Source organism: Euwallacea fornicatus, chromosome 33 (assembly GCF_040115645.1).
Source record: "Euwallacea fornicatus isolate EFF26 chromosome 33, ASM4011564v1, whole genome shotgun sequence".
Lineage (NCBI taxonomy): Eukaryota > Metazoa > Arthropoda > Insecta > Coleoptera > Curculionidae > Euwallacea > Euwallacea fornicatus.
In genome coordinates, this window is record NC_089573.1 from 2,198,255 (window position 1) to 2,215,280 (window position 17,026).

At 36.4% G+C, this 17,026-nt stretch overlaps 3 protein-coding genes across 5 annotated transcripts; 1 reads left to right on the forward strand and 2 right to left on the reverse strand.

Moving 5' to 3' along the window:
• Nucleotides 1-2,390: 2,390 nt before the first annotated feature.
• On the reverse strand, nt 2,391-4,763 carry shf (shifted). Its single transcript, XM_066299506.1, has 8 exons — nt 4,633-4,763; nt 4,260-4,453; nt 4,086-4,206; nt 3,792-3,946; nt 3,344-3,733; nt 3,111-3,292; nt 2,629-2,959; nt 2,391-2,471 (listed from the first exon to the last, which is right to left on the reverse strand). Exons 4-8 carry the CDS (start codon nt 3,943-3,945, stop codon nt 2,458-2,460), a joined length of 1,071 nt encoding a protein of 356 aa, XP_066155603.1. The 5' UTR covers nt 3,946; nt 4,086-4,206; nt 4,260-4,453; nt 4,633-4,763; the 3' UTR covers nt 2,391-2,457.
• Nucleotides 4,764-4,802: 39 nt separating this feature from the next.
• LOC136348578 (HEAT repeat-containing protein 5B) lies at nt 4,803-13,770 on the forward strand. Of its 2 annotated transcripts, XM_066299504.1 has the most exons (20): nt 4,803-5,001; nt 5,068-5,208; nt 5,262-5,473; nt 6,274-6,422; nt 6,509-6,805; nt 6,856-7,019; nt 7,074-7,467; nt 7,517-7,636; nt 7,690-8,188; nt 8,238-8,347; nt 8,412-8,575; nt 8,645-8,677; nt 8,830-9,126; nt 9,181-9,705; nt 9,771-9,941; nt 10,572-12,090; nt 12,148-12,728; nt 12,780-12,993; nt 13,149-13,291; nt 13,345-13,770. In XM_066299504.1, the coding sequence occupies exons 2-20, from the start codon at nt 5,083-5,085 to the stop codon at nt 13,522-13,524; spliced, it is 5,898 nt and encodes a 1,965-aa protein (XP_066155601.1). In that variant the 5' UTR covers nt 4,803-5,001; nt 5,068-5,082; the 3' UTR covers nt 13,525-13,770. The 2 variants fall into 2 exon arrangements, with proteins under 2 accessions (XP_066155601.1, XP_066155602.1); XM_066299505.1 differs by lacking the exon at nt 8,645-8,677.
• Nucleotides 13,121-15,221, reverse strand: Sc2 (trans-2,3-enoyl-CoA reductase Sc2). 2 transcript variants are annotated; one of them, XM_066299509.1, is made up of 6 exons: nt 15,018-15,221; nt 14,603-14,955; nt 14,331-14,547; nt 14,085-14,277; nt 13,893-14,032; nt 13,121-13,252 (listed from the first exon to the last, which is right to left on the reverse strand). In XM_066299509.1, the coding sequence occupies exons 1-5, from the start codon at nt 15,024-15,026 to the stop codon at nt 13,905-13,907; spliced, it is 900 nt and encodes a 299-aa protein (XP_066155606.1). In that variant the 5' UTR covers nt 15,027-15,221; the 3' UTR covers nt 13,121-13,252; nt 13,893-13,904. The 2 variants fall into 2 exon arrangements, with proteins under 2 accessions (XP_066155606.1, XP_066155604.1); XM_066299507.1 differs by lacking the exon at nt 13,121-13,252 and having other exon boundaries at nt 13,750-14,032; nt 15,018-15,219.
• Nucleotides 15,222-17,026: the final 1,805 nt, after the last annotated feature.

The following is a 17,026-nucleotide window of genomic DNA, read 5'->3' on the forward strand; positions in this document are numbered from 1 at the left end:
CATACTCGTGGTCAAGTGCCCGATACGCTGTTCGTTTAGGGTCTTTATCAAAGAAATGGCCCACAATTGGTCATAGGGTATTCAGAAAAGTTTCCAAATCATCTTGTATCAAATCATCAATTTTCAACGTTGTTGAGAGAGGTCTTCGAGAAACTTGTATCTTTATATCTTATGTATATCTTTTATCTTAACTATTAATTATGGACTTCAGCAAGTAATTGGAAGTCTTGAATTTAAACAAGTTTTTATCACTAGTTGAAAAAAATTCAAGCCCGAGTAACAGAAATCAAGCCTTAAAACTTGGAACTTTGACGGGTATCGTTATTACGATATTAAAGCAAAAACTTCTAAACCCTTACTCTATTCAACCTATGCAGGAAATTTTGCCGCAAAAATGGTTTACCATAAAAATTTTGTCGATTTATTAATAATGAATGAAAAGTGATTGATTTTTATACCAAAATATTGTTTACCAATAAATATTGCTTTACCAGTCGACATACTATAAATTTACACAATCGACACGTTTATACAGAGTAAACCCTTCAGGCAACAAATATAGTATTTTACCGGCATAAGTTTTTGATTAACATGTGGGCAAGTATATTACATTTTTTTTTTATTTAATGAAATTTTGTTTTAATCGTTAGAACTATTTAAAATATCTTCAGAACATTATCAGATTTATTAAATGAAGCTCTCTTAATGATCCGACAAAACATGTTCTTCATGCGTTCATGATGGGGCGCCTCACGTTTGGCATTGAACGTTCAAAATTATTTAAACCACTATCTTAGATATGCATAGGTGGAATCGTAGGTGAAATAATGTTTCTGTCGGATAGTCGAATTCACCAGATCTTAATCCACCGGATTATGCTCCTTGTAGGGAACTTGGACTTGGGGAATGGTTTAGAGCGACACCGTAAATACTGAAGATCTATGAAGTTGAGTCGAGAGTACTGTAGATGTCATACGGACTGATGCGCAAATTATAAGAATCCAATTTAAATTTTTCGTAAAGGTAATTTATTCTTACGAATATAAGGATTAATTATTATATTTTATTGATAAGAACGATAGCCGTTTTGATTATTGTCTCAAAATGGTATATTAGCCTTTATTTTATAATTTATATTAATTGTTACGTTTATTATTGCAATTTATTGCTTAGATTAGACAAAATTCTATAATTTATGAGAACAGTAATGAGTAAAAATCTTAGTCCAACAATTTTAGTCACGGCATTGTACAAATGTATCATACAAACAAATTATATGGATGCAATAAGACCAAGATTGAACTTGCACCTACAGGAAAAAACACTTGCAAACAATACCTACCTGGTTAGAGTTGAATACTTATTCTACTCTAATTCTTTTGACTTTAAATGGCTAATATGTACCTTATTCTCTGGACCTACAATAAGTAAAATGAATTAAAAAAAACGTATCACTTTAATTCCTCAAATCAATGTCTCAAGAATGGTATTGTAAAAGGTATACATTTTCTATTCAAAACATGTTGGAAGATTCAATTTGATCAGAAATTAATTTTATACCAATTAGAAAAAACAGTATAGCTTTAAAATTATATTTGACCTATTGCTTATAACGATCTTCGTAATGTACTTAAATAACTTAAACAGATTACGATTTATCGCTTTTAAAAAGCTCTGATCATAAAATTTCCCTCAAATACAACTATTACAAAAGAAAAATAATAATACAGAAACATCGCAAAAGCAGTTCGAAAACTAAACTTTTGGACTGAAGTGAAACGACCTCAGAACTCTTTGGTAGAATTTTGTACAAGTCATTTAGAAACTCCGTATATACTTACCCATATAAACAACTATCATTGGAAAACTGGTCGATTTATAAATTATCTAATCCTCTAGACATATTATTTTGTGCTTATTTCATATTTGCAAACACCGTTTGTTTATAACTTTATTTTCTCAATTGTAATCTTATTACACCCCTGGCGTACCGTAAATAAATCTTTTAAAACAGCGAAAACAGCCAGCTTCGTGGGTTCAGGTGCAATTCCTAAATATATTTTCGGCTAAAATCCCATTTAACTAAAAATAAATAAAAATGTAATGAGACATGTGCAGAATAGTGTAAATTCGCACCTTAGTATTCGTATAGAGATCTCGATAATCATAAGAGATGGAAAATCGGAATAATTATCAACGTAATTATGACGAAATCAGAATTTCGCTCCATGTCAAAATCCTGATTTTACTCAATACATTTTTCAATGAATAAACCCTTATGATTTGGGAAAACTCAATAATATAATATCGCATTTAATCTATGCATTACCCTAGAAATAATGTAAGAAAGGATTATAATAAGCATTTAGGAACAAAAAAAAACAAAATAGTGTAGTAAAAATATATTTTATTGAACATCATAATATACAAAGAGCTCAATTTGGCTGGAAAAGGCAGTTACATGGTGATGGCTGAAATAAAAAGTCTGGATAAGAACGCTAATCAACTGTGAAATTAATTCGTGTGGCCTCTTGGCCTTAGGGTAATCTCAGTAATAATTGTTATCGCGTAAATTTAAATTAAACATAAATTTGCCTGATTTTATTTATAGTTATTTACTCAACTTACCATGTTGACACAATGGTCCGTACCACTTTTCTTCACAGACACAATGAGGCTCTCCATCGGGGGCACAAGACCCATGTCTACAATTCAAACTGCAGGCTGCCCTTGCAGGTTTTGCCCTGCCAACTTCGCAATGATCTCCACGATAACCACGCGAACATTTACATTTATTCACTCCTCGGCAGCGACCTCCATTGAGGCATGGAACAATACATCGTGAAAACTCGCAACGTGGCCCGTAGTATCCCTTGGAACACTCACAAGTGTCTTTTTGCACACATTTACCTCCATTTAGGCATTTTTTGCTGCATATACCCCCTTCGCAGTTGGTCCCCTGTAATTAGTTCAGAAAAAAAGGTTTCTTCAATTCTATTATTTATTGTTGCAACATTAATGCAGATAATCTCTACACAATCTTCTTTATTTCTAAATCTGCTCAAAGTTATAAATAATGCTTGTAATGAAAAAATGTTCATAATACATACCTGATACCCTGGCATACAACTGCATACTCCTGGTGAAGTACAATTGCCCCCATTCATGCACTGAGGATAACATAAAGCAGTCTTGCAATACTGGCCCATGTAGCCCTCAGGGCACTGGCAAATTTTCTCATGGTTGCACCAACCCTGGTTGGCACATTTCTTATCACATTCAGGGTCTGGACCTGCCAAAATTATCCAATTACCACCATTAAATTAAGCCTGTAAAAACATACTTCTCTGAGAAATGGAGCATTCTTTTTTCAGCTTCAGTCTCAATGGAGTTCCATTCAAAGGTTTTCCTTTCCTCTCAATAAGCAAGCCTATCTCAAATCTCGCAATGCCAGAACTATTACCTATGCAGGGCAAAAATATGCTGAATTCCTTGGGCCGTTTTGGCACTCTACCCTTGGTCTTAATTGAGATTTCTGGGGCTTGCAAAATACTCTCATCATAAGAATGCAACTTGTCAAAATGATAGAAATATTTCTTCACTCCGGCCTTCCAGGTGAAGTTGACATAGTTTACTTCAGAAGGAATTACTGGCAAATAATTCTCAAAATTTGGGTCCAGGATATAGGCCAGGACTGTACCATTTACTATTGCAAAAATTTCCATTGACACTCCTTGAGAAAACACATACACATTAGAGATACATAATTTTTTTATACACCTTTTTCTTACCACTGAACATTTTAACTTGCTTTTCATCAATCCACAAGGTGAGGTCATTAATATTCCTGGGATCATTTTTAGGATCATTTCGAGACAGTGCAAATGCAACAACAGTCACAAGATAAAATAAGACAAAATTCATCACAGATTTCTTTGTATTCATTCTGCAAGATGCAAATCATGTGTCTGTGATTCAACTTCAACATTAAATACAAAGTGTTAGAAATTAAAAATCATCAATAGCAAAAGCTTTGGATTAGGGGTCAAAACGTTAATGGGAAACTATTAAATAAATCAACATACCATTCCCATTACCAATAGCATGAAATTGGGGCATCATTTCTCTCCTGAAGTCTATTGCAAATTTTCTATAAAAATGCATTGCAAGCTCAAGAAGGGATGGGGTTCACAAAGCAAAGCGAACCTTAAATGCATCTTACCAAACCAAAGGCAAACTTACTTTTTAGTTATACTCACAGCAAATTCGTTCAGTCTAGAACTTTAAACTTATAAAATTTGTAATGTCTTCAAATAAAACGTGTTGTCTATATTTACATTAAATTATTTACATTTATACTATCTATATTAAAAACGTTCTCATCTTCCATGATCAGAGGGTCGATCGCATCACTTCTGCATTTATTTGCCTGTTGATAGTTTATACACTGACACTACAAAAACAAAACAAAAAACACATGTTTGTCAGCCATTTTGCAGTCCCTGGCCCTGGATTTTGTTTTTTATCCAAGGCCAGGGCCTAGATTACACCAAGAAATGCAAGAAAAAACCGTTATGTCACTAAAATTTGGTTTTTATTGATCAAATTTAATTTGTTGATTTCAAAATATACCTTTTTGTTGTGAAAACTGCTGATTACCCTAATCAAAACCTGTGATCCCTAACTCCAAACAAGGTTTCCTATCCTTATAGTCCCCTACTTGCAATTTTATACTTTTATCCGTAAGATGGTGCAAGTACCATTTATTACCTAATAACCGAGCGACATTTGACACCCATCAAATCGCCACATGTCAATCGTCCCTTCACCCTCATTCATATAAATTGCTAAATTGTTTTACTACTTACCAAATTGCCAAAATAGTATTCTAATAATTGAAAAATAAACTCCATCATTAAATAGAGCATATACAGTCCACGATGCTTAAATGCTATTAGTCACATAAGTTCGTACTCCTTCTTTTTATATTACCCTTAATTGGTAAGCTTTACTTTTTTAGGTTTACCTTAACAAGGCAGGACTTATTTAAATTTCCAATTATTTTAGATGATATAGCCAGCTATGGAGCTCTCCCATAGTTTAACGTTAAATGAAGAAGCGCTATCGCAAATCTCAGAGGCTAATAAAGCCACTTTCATATTTGAATGGTTAAGGTATTTGGATAAAGTTCTTACTGCTGCCCAACCGGTATTTACATAAAAAAAACGCTAAATAGCTATAACAGATGTATATGTTTCTAGAGTGATATAAAAGGATGTCAAAAGCAGTTAGTGCAACAGTTGATGAGTCATATTCAAGAATCTCCAGGACCCACAACACGACAACTCATTGCAAGATGTCTAGCTACATTATTCTCAGTGGGGGATGCTTTTCTACTATTCGATACTGTGAATCAATGCAATGATATTCTTAAAAATAAAGATGATAGTCCCAGCTTTTTACCTACAAGATTGTAAGTGATTTACTTTATTAGCAGTATGAATCATGACAAAAGCATATATAAAGATAGTTTATGTATGAAAATTTGCACTGGATCAATCTGTTGCAAATTCATGCACTGCATGTGAACAAGTTTTTAATAATCATTTCTGCAAGTCTCTGTTAAAGTTTTGGTGATTGTCTTTGAATTTAATTGAAAATATTTTTGATTTGTTAATAAGTACTGGATGTGATTACCTATCATTTTACAGTATTTAATTCAAGAAATGTGTACAAAATAACTTAATTCTGTCAAAATGCAAACTAAAGCAACAAATGTTTATCTCTTCTGAGAGTATAATATCCACCTGAATAATTAAGGTCATCATTGTATAGGCTTCTTAGTGAAGTTTCAAAGAACTAGGCTATTGAGTTACAGTTTAAACAGCGCATTAAAATAATGCTTTTTTAGGGCTAATAAGAAAACAAATATAAAAGAAATTTTCCCGTTTAAGGTTTTGTGCAGATATTTTTTGCATAGCACCCTCACATGAAAATCTATAGATTTTCAAATAATTTTTATGAAAATGTCAAAATGGCACCACATCCTGTAGTAAGGCTACTTTCAATAGTATTGATTTTTTTAATTTATTTTAAGCTATTATTAATTTACAAAGTATTTAATAACTGAAATTTGAATGTTAAGAATCTGTAATTTTTCCATTGCCAATGCATGATGCTATTGATATATTATCCAATATTCAAAATATCTATTAAAACAGAACCTAATACAACTCTAATTGATTTCAAATTTACTCTTTTTTTTTACCATAGGGCAGCAATATGTTGTGTGGGAACTATGTATGAGAAATTAGGTCGCATGATGGGGAGGTCCTATGAAGAAACTGTTCAAATTTTAATACGCTCCCTCAGAAGTGCTGAGTCTCAGACAAGAATTGAGATAATGCTCACCTTAGAGAAAGGTATTCATTTCTGCCCATTTTTTATTGAAATTGAGATTTTAATCATAAGTTTTTATTACAAGATACTTACATTTTTTTCATTTAAGTATGTTCCGGAATGGGCAGTGCTGCCATGAACGTCCACAAAGATGTGTATAAAGCTGCAAGGCCTTGTTTAATAGACCGTAACATGGCAGTCAGATGCGCCGCCTCCAAGTGTCTTATAGAGCTTTTGAGGCACGCTCTTTTTCTTCATGGAACTGAACTTGAAAGTTTAGCATCGTTATGTTTCCGCGCTTTCGATGGCTCGAATTATGAAGTCAGATGTTCCGTGGCGCGACTATTGGGAAGTTTAGTTGCTTCCACTCAACAAGGACAAAAAGATTCTGCAGGGTCTAAGAATAGTAATATTTTTTCAATGTGTGTATTATTGAGATCTAATAAGAATTTTTAGGTCAGCCCATAAATAAAAATATAAAAGTATTTTCATTAGATGAAGCTTTGGGTATTTTGATGGTTGGGTTTCTGAGAGGAGGGGTAGGTTTTCTGAAGGGCACTGGAGAGATTATTAAAGGGAGTTCGGGAGTTAATAGAGAAATCAGAGTAGGAGTTACTCATGTAAGTTTGATTAGCACTTGAATTAATTCCAGAACAAGACCTAAATTTTTACAGGCCTACGTTACATTTGTCAACATTCTTGGAACCTCCTGGCTAGAAAAAAATATGAAAGTGTTTCTATCTCATGTACTGTATTTAGTAGCCAATCCAAAAGCAGCATCTTCTCATGTTGATGCTGTTTATTCTAGAAAGTGCATTAATTTTATCTTGCGGTGCATTTTCGGAAAAATGTTTGGTGAAAAGGCGCAAATAACAGCATGCAAACAAATTGCTCAAATCATTGTTAAGGAAATGAATAGTATTGACTTCAATCCAGAAAATGCGAAAGAATTTAACCAGGAGACTTTGTTTAGTCAACATCTGCTAGTATGTGCTTTGCAGGAAATTGGAAGCCTTATTCTTAGTCTTGGAACTACTGCTTATGACCTCATTACTGATCAAACCTTAAGTATGTTTGTTAGAAAATAATGTAAAGATTTACACCTAACCATTTTTAGACGTAATTGATGTTACAATGAGCGTTCTGGTCCATCCTTGCCAAGCTGCCAGATTGGCTGGCGCCTGGTGCCTTAGATGCATTTGTGTAGCTGTTCCAAGTCAAATATCTCCTTTAATTGGTATCTCTTTTACATTATTATGCAAAAGCTTTTGTTAAAAACATAATTTACAGATCGTTGTGTAGCAGGCCTAGAACAATACCGCACATCCCCTGAAGCAATAGCTGGCTATGCTTCGGCATTAGCTGCTATTTTAGGAGGAGTAAAACTCTCACCTCTAGGAGTCCCCCATACAAAGGGAAAGATAATATTTAACACCGCAGAAGAACTTTTGCGTAGCGCAAGTCAAAACAGCCGATTATCACTCGCTAGGACTAGTGCAGGGTGGCTACTGGTAGGGGCTGTAGCAGCTTTAGGTCCTGCTGCGTCTCGCCCTTTGCTTCCAAGGATGCTGTTGTTATGGCGCAACGCATTTCCCCGTTCAGCAAAAGAGTTGGAATCTGAGAAAGCAAGAGGAGATATGTTTACTTGGCAAGTTGCTTTAGAGGGCCGTGCAGGAGCATTGGCCGCAATGCACAGTCTACTGTACCACTGTCATTCGTTAGCTGCAGGAGAGGATGCTGGGAGAAGGTTGCTACAGCCAGTTGAGGCAGCTTTAGCCATGCTTACGAAGTAAGTATTTAAACCCTAGTTAGAAATAATGTTTATTATTAATTTCTAGCATATCTGGAGTTTTGAAGAACTACGGACAGCAACTGAAGGCTCCTGCTGCTATGGTACGCTTGCGACTTTGCGAAACCCTTCTGCTGTTATCGCCACAATCTTATGAAAGCAAGTGGCTTTTTTTTAACTCTAGCAATTCATCCTTAAACGATTTAACCTCTTCATTTGATAGATTCCTATACACATCTTCTAAGAATGTTAGTCGCCGAATTTACTCTAGCAGAAAACCCTGCAAACACTACCACATCTCAGTTGAAGACTGTGTGCCACGCTGATGATGCTATACTTCTAGGAACATGGTTGCAAGAAACTGATCATGGAACAATTGAAGACCAGGTAAGAACTCTTCATTTGCTTATTCAAATGTCTGATAAAATGATGTTGATTTATAATACAAATTCTCAGATGGAAACTAATCGGAAAGGTGATAGTGATCATGTGAGTAGGCCGATAATATATGAATGCATATAAGCCTTCTTAAAGCTTCTAATAGCTCATACTGTTTTTAAAAAAATCAAATATTGCATTATGGTTTTTGTTGGTACAACTTATGACTCTCCAAAAGTATTTTTATAACAATTTCCTTATAGCTTCAAACTCATAGTGCAGCAGGCTCTGGAGCTCTTGAACATGACCCTTGCTGCCTATTTAGAGCGGGGATTGGAGAGGACCCGCCGGGTCCCTTACCTTTAGGGGTAGCCGTAATAGATGCTGCAGTCCAGCTGTTCGGACAGCTTTTCCCAAGAATCAGCCAACGTCACCGCACTCAAACATTAGATCACTTCGCAGAATGTGTACGAGCAGCCCGAAGCTCCCGGCAAGAAGCTGTGCAATTAAACGCTTTTGCTGCCTTATTGTGTGGCTTACGTAGTTTAGCTGCTGCGAAAGTAAGACTAGTATTTTTAAATATAAACATAACTCAGATAATTTAAATGGTACAGGCATCACTAAGCATAGATGAAGCAAAACGAGCTGCTGCCTTGGCTTCAGGGGCTTTGGCAGCTCCAGGAGCCCCTCCAGTTCTCCGTGCTGCTGCTGCAGAAACATTAGGCAGATTAGCAAGATCGTTAGCTGATCCCAGGTTTACCGCCGAATTAATTCAAGCCAGCATTGAAAGGCTTAAAACAGCGCGAGACGCGGCATCGCGGACTGGCCATTCATTGGCTTTAGGAGCTCTTCACAGGCATGTGGGGGGCCTCGGAGCAGCAAGGTTAATGCAAACAAGCGTTTCAATATTAGTCGCTTTGGCACAAGACAAAGCTTCCGCTGCTGTTCAAGCATGGGCCTTACATGCTTTACGTCTTTGTGCTGATGCTGGAGGCCCGATGTTCCGAGGTTTTGTAGAACCGGCGCTAGCTGCAGCCTTGAAGTTGCTATTGGAAACCCCTCCTGCTTCGATAGACGTTTATCGGTGTGTGGGAAAGCTCCTGTCTTCACTTATTACCACAATAGGGCCAGAACTACAGGTTAGGATTGTTAAGATTATGTAAAAAGTTACTAAATACATTGAGAAATTTGGTATTTTCTTAAGGGCAATACATCGACAATTTGTATGGCAAGATCGTCTTTCCTGTGCGCTTGTGCTGCTTTACAAAGTCATCCAGAACCAGTAGTTCAGGCTGAAGCAACGGCCTGCTTACAGCAGCTACATCTATTTGCTCCAAAACATGTGAATTTATCCTCTTTGGTGCCCACATTATGTGTAAGTACTTTCTTTTCTTTAATTTAGCCTCTGCCCATGGTCGAATTTAACTGGTGGCAAAATAGCCTGGAAATTGCACCAAATTCTTTCTTGATAGTATTGGTTGGTTTCATTTTATACATGTCGATGCGCAGTGGTTTGAAGAACATAATAAATACGTGAGCAAAAAATAAACATGCGTATTCGTTAGGAATCAAGATTTTTTTGACATTTGGTCTCAAAGAAAATCGAAAAACTCGTCAAACTTTTATTTATATTGTGGGCTTAGTTTTGGAGCATCCTTCAAAATTTTTGAATTTTTTTAACTTTGACTCATTTCACAATTAAACTTGCAGTTTTATCGCGATTTCATTTATCTCCCTTATTATTTCTTTTTCTGAGATTCTTAATTCACACCCATATCATTACAATTAAAAAAAAAAACGTCTGATTTTTGCTCATTCTTGTGCTAATTTAACAATCATAAAACAGATCGTCTAAATATATTTTCGTAGATGGAAAGATAGTGATCATGTGATACACCAATTAGATGGTCTACAGGCACCCCTCCTCGCCACCATTTTAAATCCGGTTCTGTTATTATCTTCTCCTTTTTTTTGTTTAAGCACGTTAACACCTTTTTTGTTCCAGAGAGCTTTATCTAGTGATCATCTTTTACTACGCAAAGCTGCTATATCTTGCTTAAGACAATTAGCACAACGAGAAGCCAAAGAAGTATGTGATCTGGCAGCGGCTTTAGCCAGTGAAGGCCCTACGGTTGAAGGATTAATCATAACAGAAACAGGTCTCCCCGGCGTGTTCTTTGGCCTCCTTGACACCGAAACTGATCCAGGCCTTATTAAAGACATTCACGACACTATTATAAGCATGATGCAAGTTTTAGCAACTGGTCATTTAGCCCAGTGGCTTGCATTGTGTAAGAATGTTCTTACTGTGGCATCAGAGCCAGGGGATGAGAGAGGAGTACTGGATGTTCCAGAGGATGATGATCAAGAGCAATTTCATGCAGAAGAGGAAAACCAGAGAAGCGTTCAACCTCGTTGGCCCACAAGAGTTTTTGCTGCAGAATGCGCTCGTCGCGTTTTGGGAGCATGCTCAGCTAAGCGTTTAAGTGTTCAGCTGCCTGATTTAATAAGAATGGCTTTCGTAGCAGCCACTAGTGACTCGGATCCTCTTAGACTAGCAGGTCTAAAAATGCTTAGAGAAATCATAGATAAATTTGCCACGGAGCCAGAGCCAGAGTTCCCAGGACATTTACTTTTGGAACAATTTCAGGCCCAAGTCAGTGCAGCATTAAGGCCAGCTTTTGCAGTTGACACTGCCCCTCATGTTACAGCAGCGGCCTGCGAAGCATGTTCTGCCTGGATTGGGGCGAGAGTAGCTCGAGATGCTGCAGATTTGCGACGAGTACATCAACTAATGGTATCTTCACTAACTAAATTGGGAAAACCATCTGCAGTGGAGACTTTGCTTTATAACGAAGCCATGTTAACTTTAGAAAGACTCGCAATTCTTCGGGCATGGGCAGAAGTTTATGCTGTTGCCGCAGGCGCTAGAGGACCCCCAGATTCAGGGTTACTTGAACTTGTGAAACCTCAGCTTGTCATTCTAGCCAAACATTGGTTGAATGCCTTAAGAGACCGCGCCTTATTGGCTTTACCTCCAGAATTCTCAGGACAATTACCGCATGACGGTGGAGCATTCTACACTGCCGAAACAGCTGAAGCTGCAAGACCCCATTACACAGCCTCGTGGCCTCCATTGTTACTTGCAGCAGCTTTGTGGCTATCTGAACCATCCAATGTCACCAGTTCAACAGAAGACGAGCCGAATAATAATCCCCCTCCAGATGACCACTTCAGACTGCTCTTTGGCACCTGCATTGAAGCCCTGTGTGGACCTCGAGGAACTGAATCTCCGCAAATTGTTGACACTTGCCTTAGGGCTTTGCGAGGGATTTTACAGGTGGCCAAAGCAAGGAACGTTCTACTCGATGATCCAGTTCTTGCAGTTGAATTATGTAATGTCTTACATAGATTAGTGTTAACGTTGGACTCTGTCGATTGTCAGTTATTGTGCATGGAAGTCTTACATCATGTTTTGAAGGCCGCTGCTGATCATTTAAACGATAAAAGGAATAGGCAACCAGGTTAGTAAGAATGGTGATTTTTTATGAAATTATCACAGAATTGCCAACTTTTAATAGAGAATGGAGAAACTAGAACTCTAGAAGATCGAGATGCAATGGGGGAAGGGGCTACTAAGGGTGACTTAGATCCTGATAAATCTTTGGTCTTCGCAGCTTTAGAAATTTGCTTATGCGTAATCGTACGTCAAATACCAACATTGAGCCCAACTCCACATCCTGCCATGGCAGGGGCTCCTAGGACTGCAGATTCTCGACTGCTAACTGCCGCGTTCTCAGCTTTAGGAATCTTACCAGGCCTATGTTCTCTACAGGGCGCTTTAGCAATATTGCCAACCCTTCTCTTCCTCGGGACTGGCATTCTAAAGGAGGCTCCAACTTCCGCTCCAGGGGCTTTACAACTTTTGAAAACATTGGCCTCAGATGAACGCGCAAATAATAAGGAATGGAGACATTTATTGCAAAGCGCTCTAGCTAAAGTGATCGATCTAGCTAAAACTCCCGGACCAGATGAAGCAGCCCCATTGCTGGCTATAGCTGTTTTTGTTTTGCACGCGCCTTCGGAGGTGGCTGCGGCTCCCAACTTGCAATTTCCATGTATCAATCATTTCAGGCAATGTTTGCAAAGCGATGATTATCCAGTAAGTTAACCAAAAACTAGAGTAAATTGTTGTAAGTTTTTGCTTTTTCAGACGAAGCTTAAGTGCATTAAGACTCTGAAATCCCTGTTTGCTCATCCTGAGAAAGCTGTAGCCACCCCTTATATTCATTCTTTAGCTCCGCAGCTAGTTGAATATCTTTACTCAGAAAAAGCAAAGAAGCCTTCATCCAGTGAGGAATTTTACATTACCGTGGAAACTATTAATGCAGTGGAAAGTCTTATAGCTTTAGCTGAGCCTCATAATAGTAAGTAATAACTTTATTTGAATTAGGGGATTCACTTAAATTCGTTTTCTCAAACCGTACTTACCTAGGAAATATAATGCAAGGCAAGTACTTAATTTATGTTAAATATTGACTTATAATGAAGCGATTTATTATAAATTATCTTTATTTTAAAGGAATTCAAATGCTCTCCCTTCTCGTGCCAATCCTAGTGAACTATTTAGTCAAAAACCCTCGCGATAAAACTCTAAGATATGTGGTGTCTCTGCATGAAGCAAGTCTGGAAAAATTAATGAAAATTGGACCTATTTACCCACAGGTAAAAATATTGACATAAACCATTTGCACTTTTGCAAAAACATAAGTTTACAGGAGTTTAAAAAACTGATGGGTTCTTCTACAGAACTGAGGACAAAATTGGAAAGTGCCATAAGATCAAGCCAACAAAATTCACTGAAAATTAAGTCTAATGAAGCTAATTTAAATAATCAGCCCATGTCCATGCATATTCCAACAATCAAATTAAAGACAGACTTCAGTAATTTTTCGTAAAAATGATATTTTACTTCAGCAGTTTCTGCATTTATAGTCCTGGTGTATTTACTAGAAAACATTATGTTAATTATAAGAACGAATACTAATGTAAGACTGTAGAAAAATTACTGAACGTCATTGCACCAAGTCCGAATTTTATCAAGAAAATATTAATTTATATGTGATATTATTTAGAACGAATCTGATTTTATATATGTATATTATATATAGAATGACTTAGAATTATATTAATGCTTGAGTGTACTTCAAGCACTTTATTTCCATAACCTTTTTGATACAAAACCATAAACATTAACACCAACATTAATACAAATGAAAATTTGTTCAGACACCCCAGTAATAAATAAGTATATGACTAAACTAACCAAAGTAAGAATTTAGATGATAAAAGGAATTATGGCCTTCCTCCGTTTGGGGTAGTTGGAGAACTCCTTTTTGTAATTCTTGTGTTTTCCAAGGGCCCAAATGGTCATCTGGTACAGGCCAGCTAAGGCAAAAAGCCCAGCTAAGAAAATCACTATTATTATATCTATATGTTTTTAATAATCAATCCTTACCAGGCACACAAGAAGTCAACAACGTAAACCCAGCCCATGAATAAAACTCATATGTATAATTAGGGCAAGAGACAAAATTGTATAACTGAGTCAGAGGGTTTGCATTAGGAACTGGGATTTTTCTAACAGTACTACCTGGAGGTCTCAAATCTCTTAGAAGCATGTGAATACTTAGATTTCCAAACTCGGACACCTAAATGATTTAGTAGGATTATTAAAAATTGGATCGTCATAATAGAAACTTACAATGAAAATGACAAAACCAGCCACTTGCATAATAATTGGGGGAGGTGTGAATAGAGGATGGTTAATATGGTATGCCACATACACTGTGAAACCCCAGTAGTAACCACAATTCTTGAAGAGGTTTCTAATTGGCATGGTGCCATGAGAAAAACGATGTACAAATAGGGTCTCCAAAATTCTTTTCAGATAGTGCACACTCCAGCAACTTAAGGCGATTCTACAGAAGAATGATCAGTGAATACAAAGTTATGATATAGACACATGCAACTTACATGGCAGTAGTTGAAAGCGAGGTCCCCTGAGCAGCATCTCCATAAAATAACCATGGTCTCAAAGAAACCAGGGCATATAGAACCAAAGGGCCTGCATATTCCAAGACAAATACTGTGCTCCAACCAATTTGTGGACCCAAATCTTTCACATACACTTTCTTAGTGCCAGCTAAGGTGGGAATCGTTTGATCATCCTTGATATCCTTGCCTTTTAATTCAGATCTTATAGATTGTCGATCTACATGTAGTTTCGGACAAAGAGCTGCTATTTGTTTTTTTATCTCTTTAACCTTTTCATTTTCATCTAATGTAATGTTTCCCAGCTTTTTATTTGAGGTGGTGAAAACCTCTATCTGTGCAATGATAGTGATACAATTAATATCACCTCAAAGAGGCATAAACATGTTTGGCTTACCTGCACCATGACTAGAAAAAAACTTTAACCTAAGATGTTATAAATACCTACTGTTGTATATCACTATTACGGTGTTTAATTAATAATGATTATGCAAAGACGTTCAATTATATTTTCGTGTTTTCTAGTCAATTGAGCTTCTAAACTATGTGAACGTTGACCCTTGTAAATAAACATAAACCTGCTCTGACGAAATCGAAATACACTTATGTCATGTCTTCCTTGCCTTACCCACGTATTACTATCGGTGAAAGAAAGATGGATAGATAGAGTATCAAGGGAACTTTAAACTGAAGGTATTAATGGAGAAAATGTTACAGGACCGCAATTAACTTATTTGATGATCGATTTTTAAAACATTTCGAGAAACACGAAAAATTATTTTATCGTTTAAAAAAAATACATAAAGAATGATAAAAAAAAAATAAGTAGTCGTTGAAATATCAAGCATATTTCAGATCAATTAATTTGTTATTAAGATCCTTGATGGTTAACAGGAAATTACATAATCAACGTCCTATATCAGCTATCTACCACGTACTACGAGTTTTTTTTTAATGATCATTATTATCTTCATATTTATGTACAAGTTATTTCACACTCCGCATCTCGCGTTTTGTTAAAAGAAACAGAAAGTAAAATTTGAAATTCGATGAGGAGGTTTCATTTGATACTTATATTTTTGTGTAAATCAATTTATTTTTCTGCTTTTGCAACGGCGAGTTGAACATTGGATCTGAGGCGTCTTCATTTCCAACCTGTCTCAATACGCGATCTGTCGGGAAATGGACAGAGAATTATACTTTTTCCTCTTGCCCAAGAAAGTGGAACCCGAGCACCACAAGTCTATCTAAATTTTACCACTTTAATTTCTTTACAGCGAAGCATCTTCTGCTCAAAATTTAAAAAGGCGACTTTAATTATTGTAAATACGTATCAATTTCATTCCTTTGCATTATTTTATCATTTAAAATTACCCCCCGTCTTTATCACTCTGGCCCCAAACGCAAAAGTGAGATCACAAGGTAACGTAACTGCGAAAAACGAAATGCAACAATATGATTACCGGTTTTGTTTTTTTTTTGTAGATGTCATGTAAACGAAAATTGATCAATTTACTAATTTACGACCAGAGCCGGCCTTAGCACGTCTGACACTATAAGAGAAATATTTAATCACCGTCCCCCCCTTTCTACAAGAAAAATCGTTCAGCAGGATCGTCTGCCGTCTTGGGCCATCATCCAACCTTGTCCCCCTTGAGATCATTAAAAACTTCTAGAAGTGCTCACTAAGTGAGACAACATGATCAAGCTGCGTTGTTTTACTACTTCGTCTACGGAGATAGTTTTAGGCGGTCGTTATTTTATCGCACTGGGTGGTTATTTTAGGGTGCGTACCTTTTGGACGCCCGAATCTAACATAACTACGCTTCTTCATTTTTAGTGAAGTCCCTTTAAATGAATTAGTATTTAATTGAGCTATACAGGGTGTCCCACAAGTGTTTCATTATATTTCAGTGGGTAATAGTACATTGAAAAATAATATGACTCCCTATATAAACCATATTCCAATAATGCTTCATTAAGAAGATACAGGGTGTTAAACTTAAAACACACCTGGAATATTTCAACGTATCAGAGTATCAATGAACAGGCGAGCTCAATTATGTATTGAACAAAATGGCCACCAATTTCAACAATTTCTATAATGTTATAGCAAATAAATAATATTTAAAACAAACTTAATATTATTAAAACCATTTAGAGAATATCGTGCATATAGACGGTATTCAATTTTTTACTGGCAAACGATACGTCGGACGGAAAAGAGTCAAGTGAGCATTTTTCTTCTAAATGAAATTAAACTTCTAAAAGTAATTTTTATTTTGATAAAAAGCAGTGGCGCACCATGTTTTTCTTTAAAAATATGGTGAGAGGTGTCCGTACGCACGTCACTGGTGAAACGAAAAATAGCCCTTTTGCATAAATAAATGCGTCTACATTAACTCT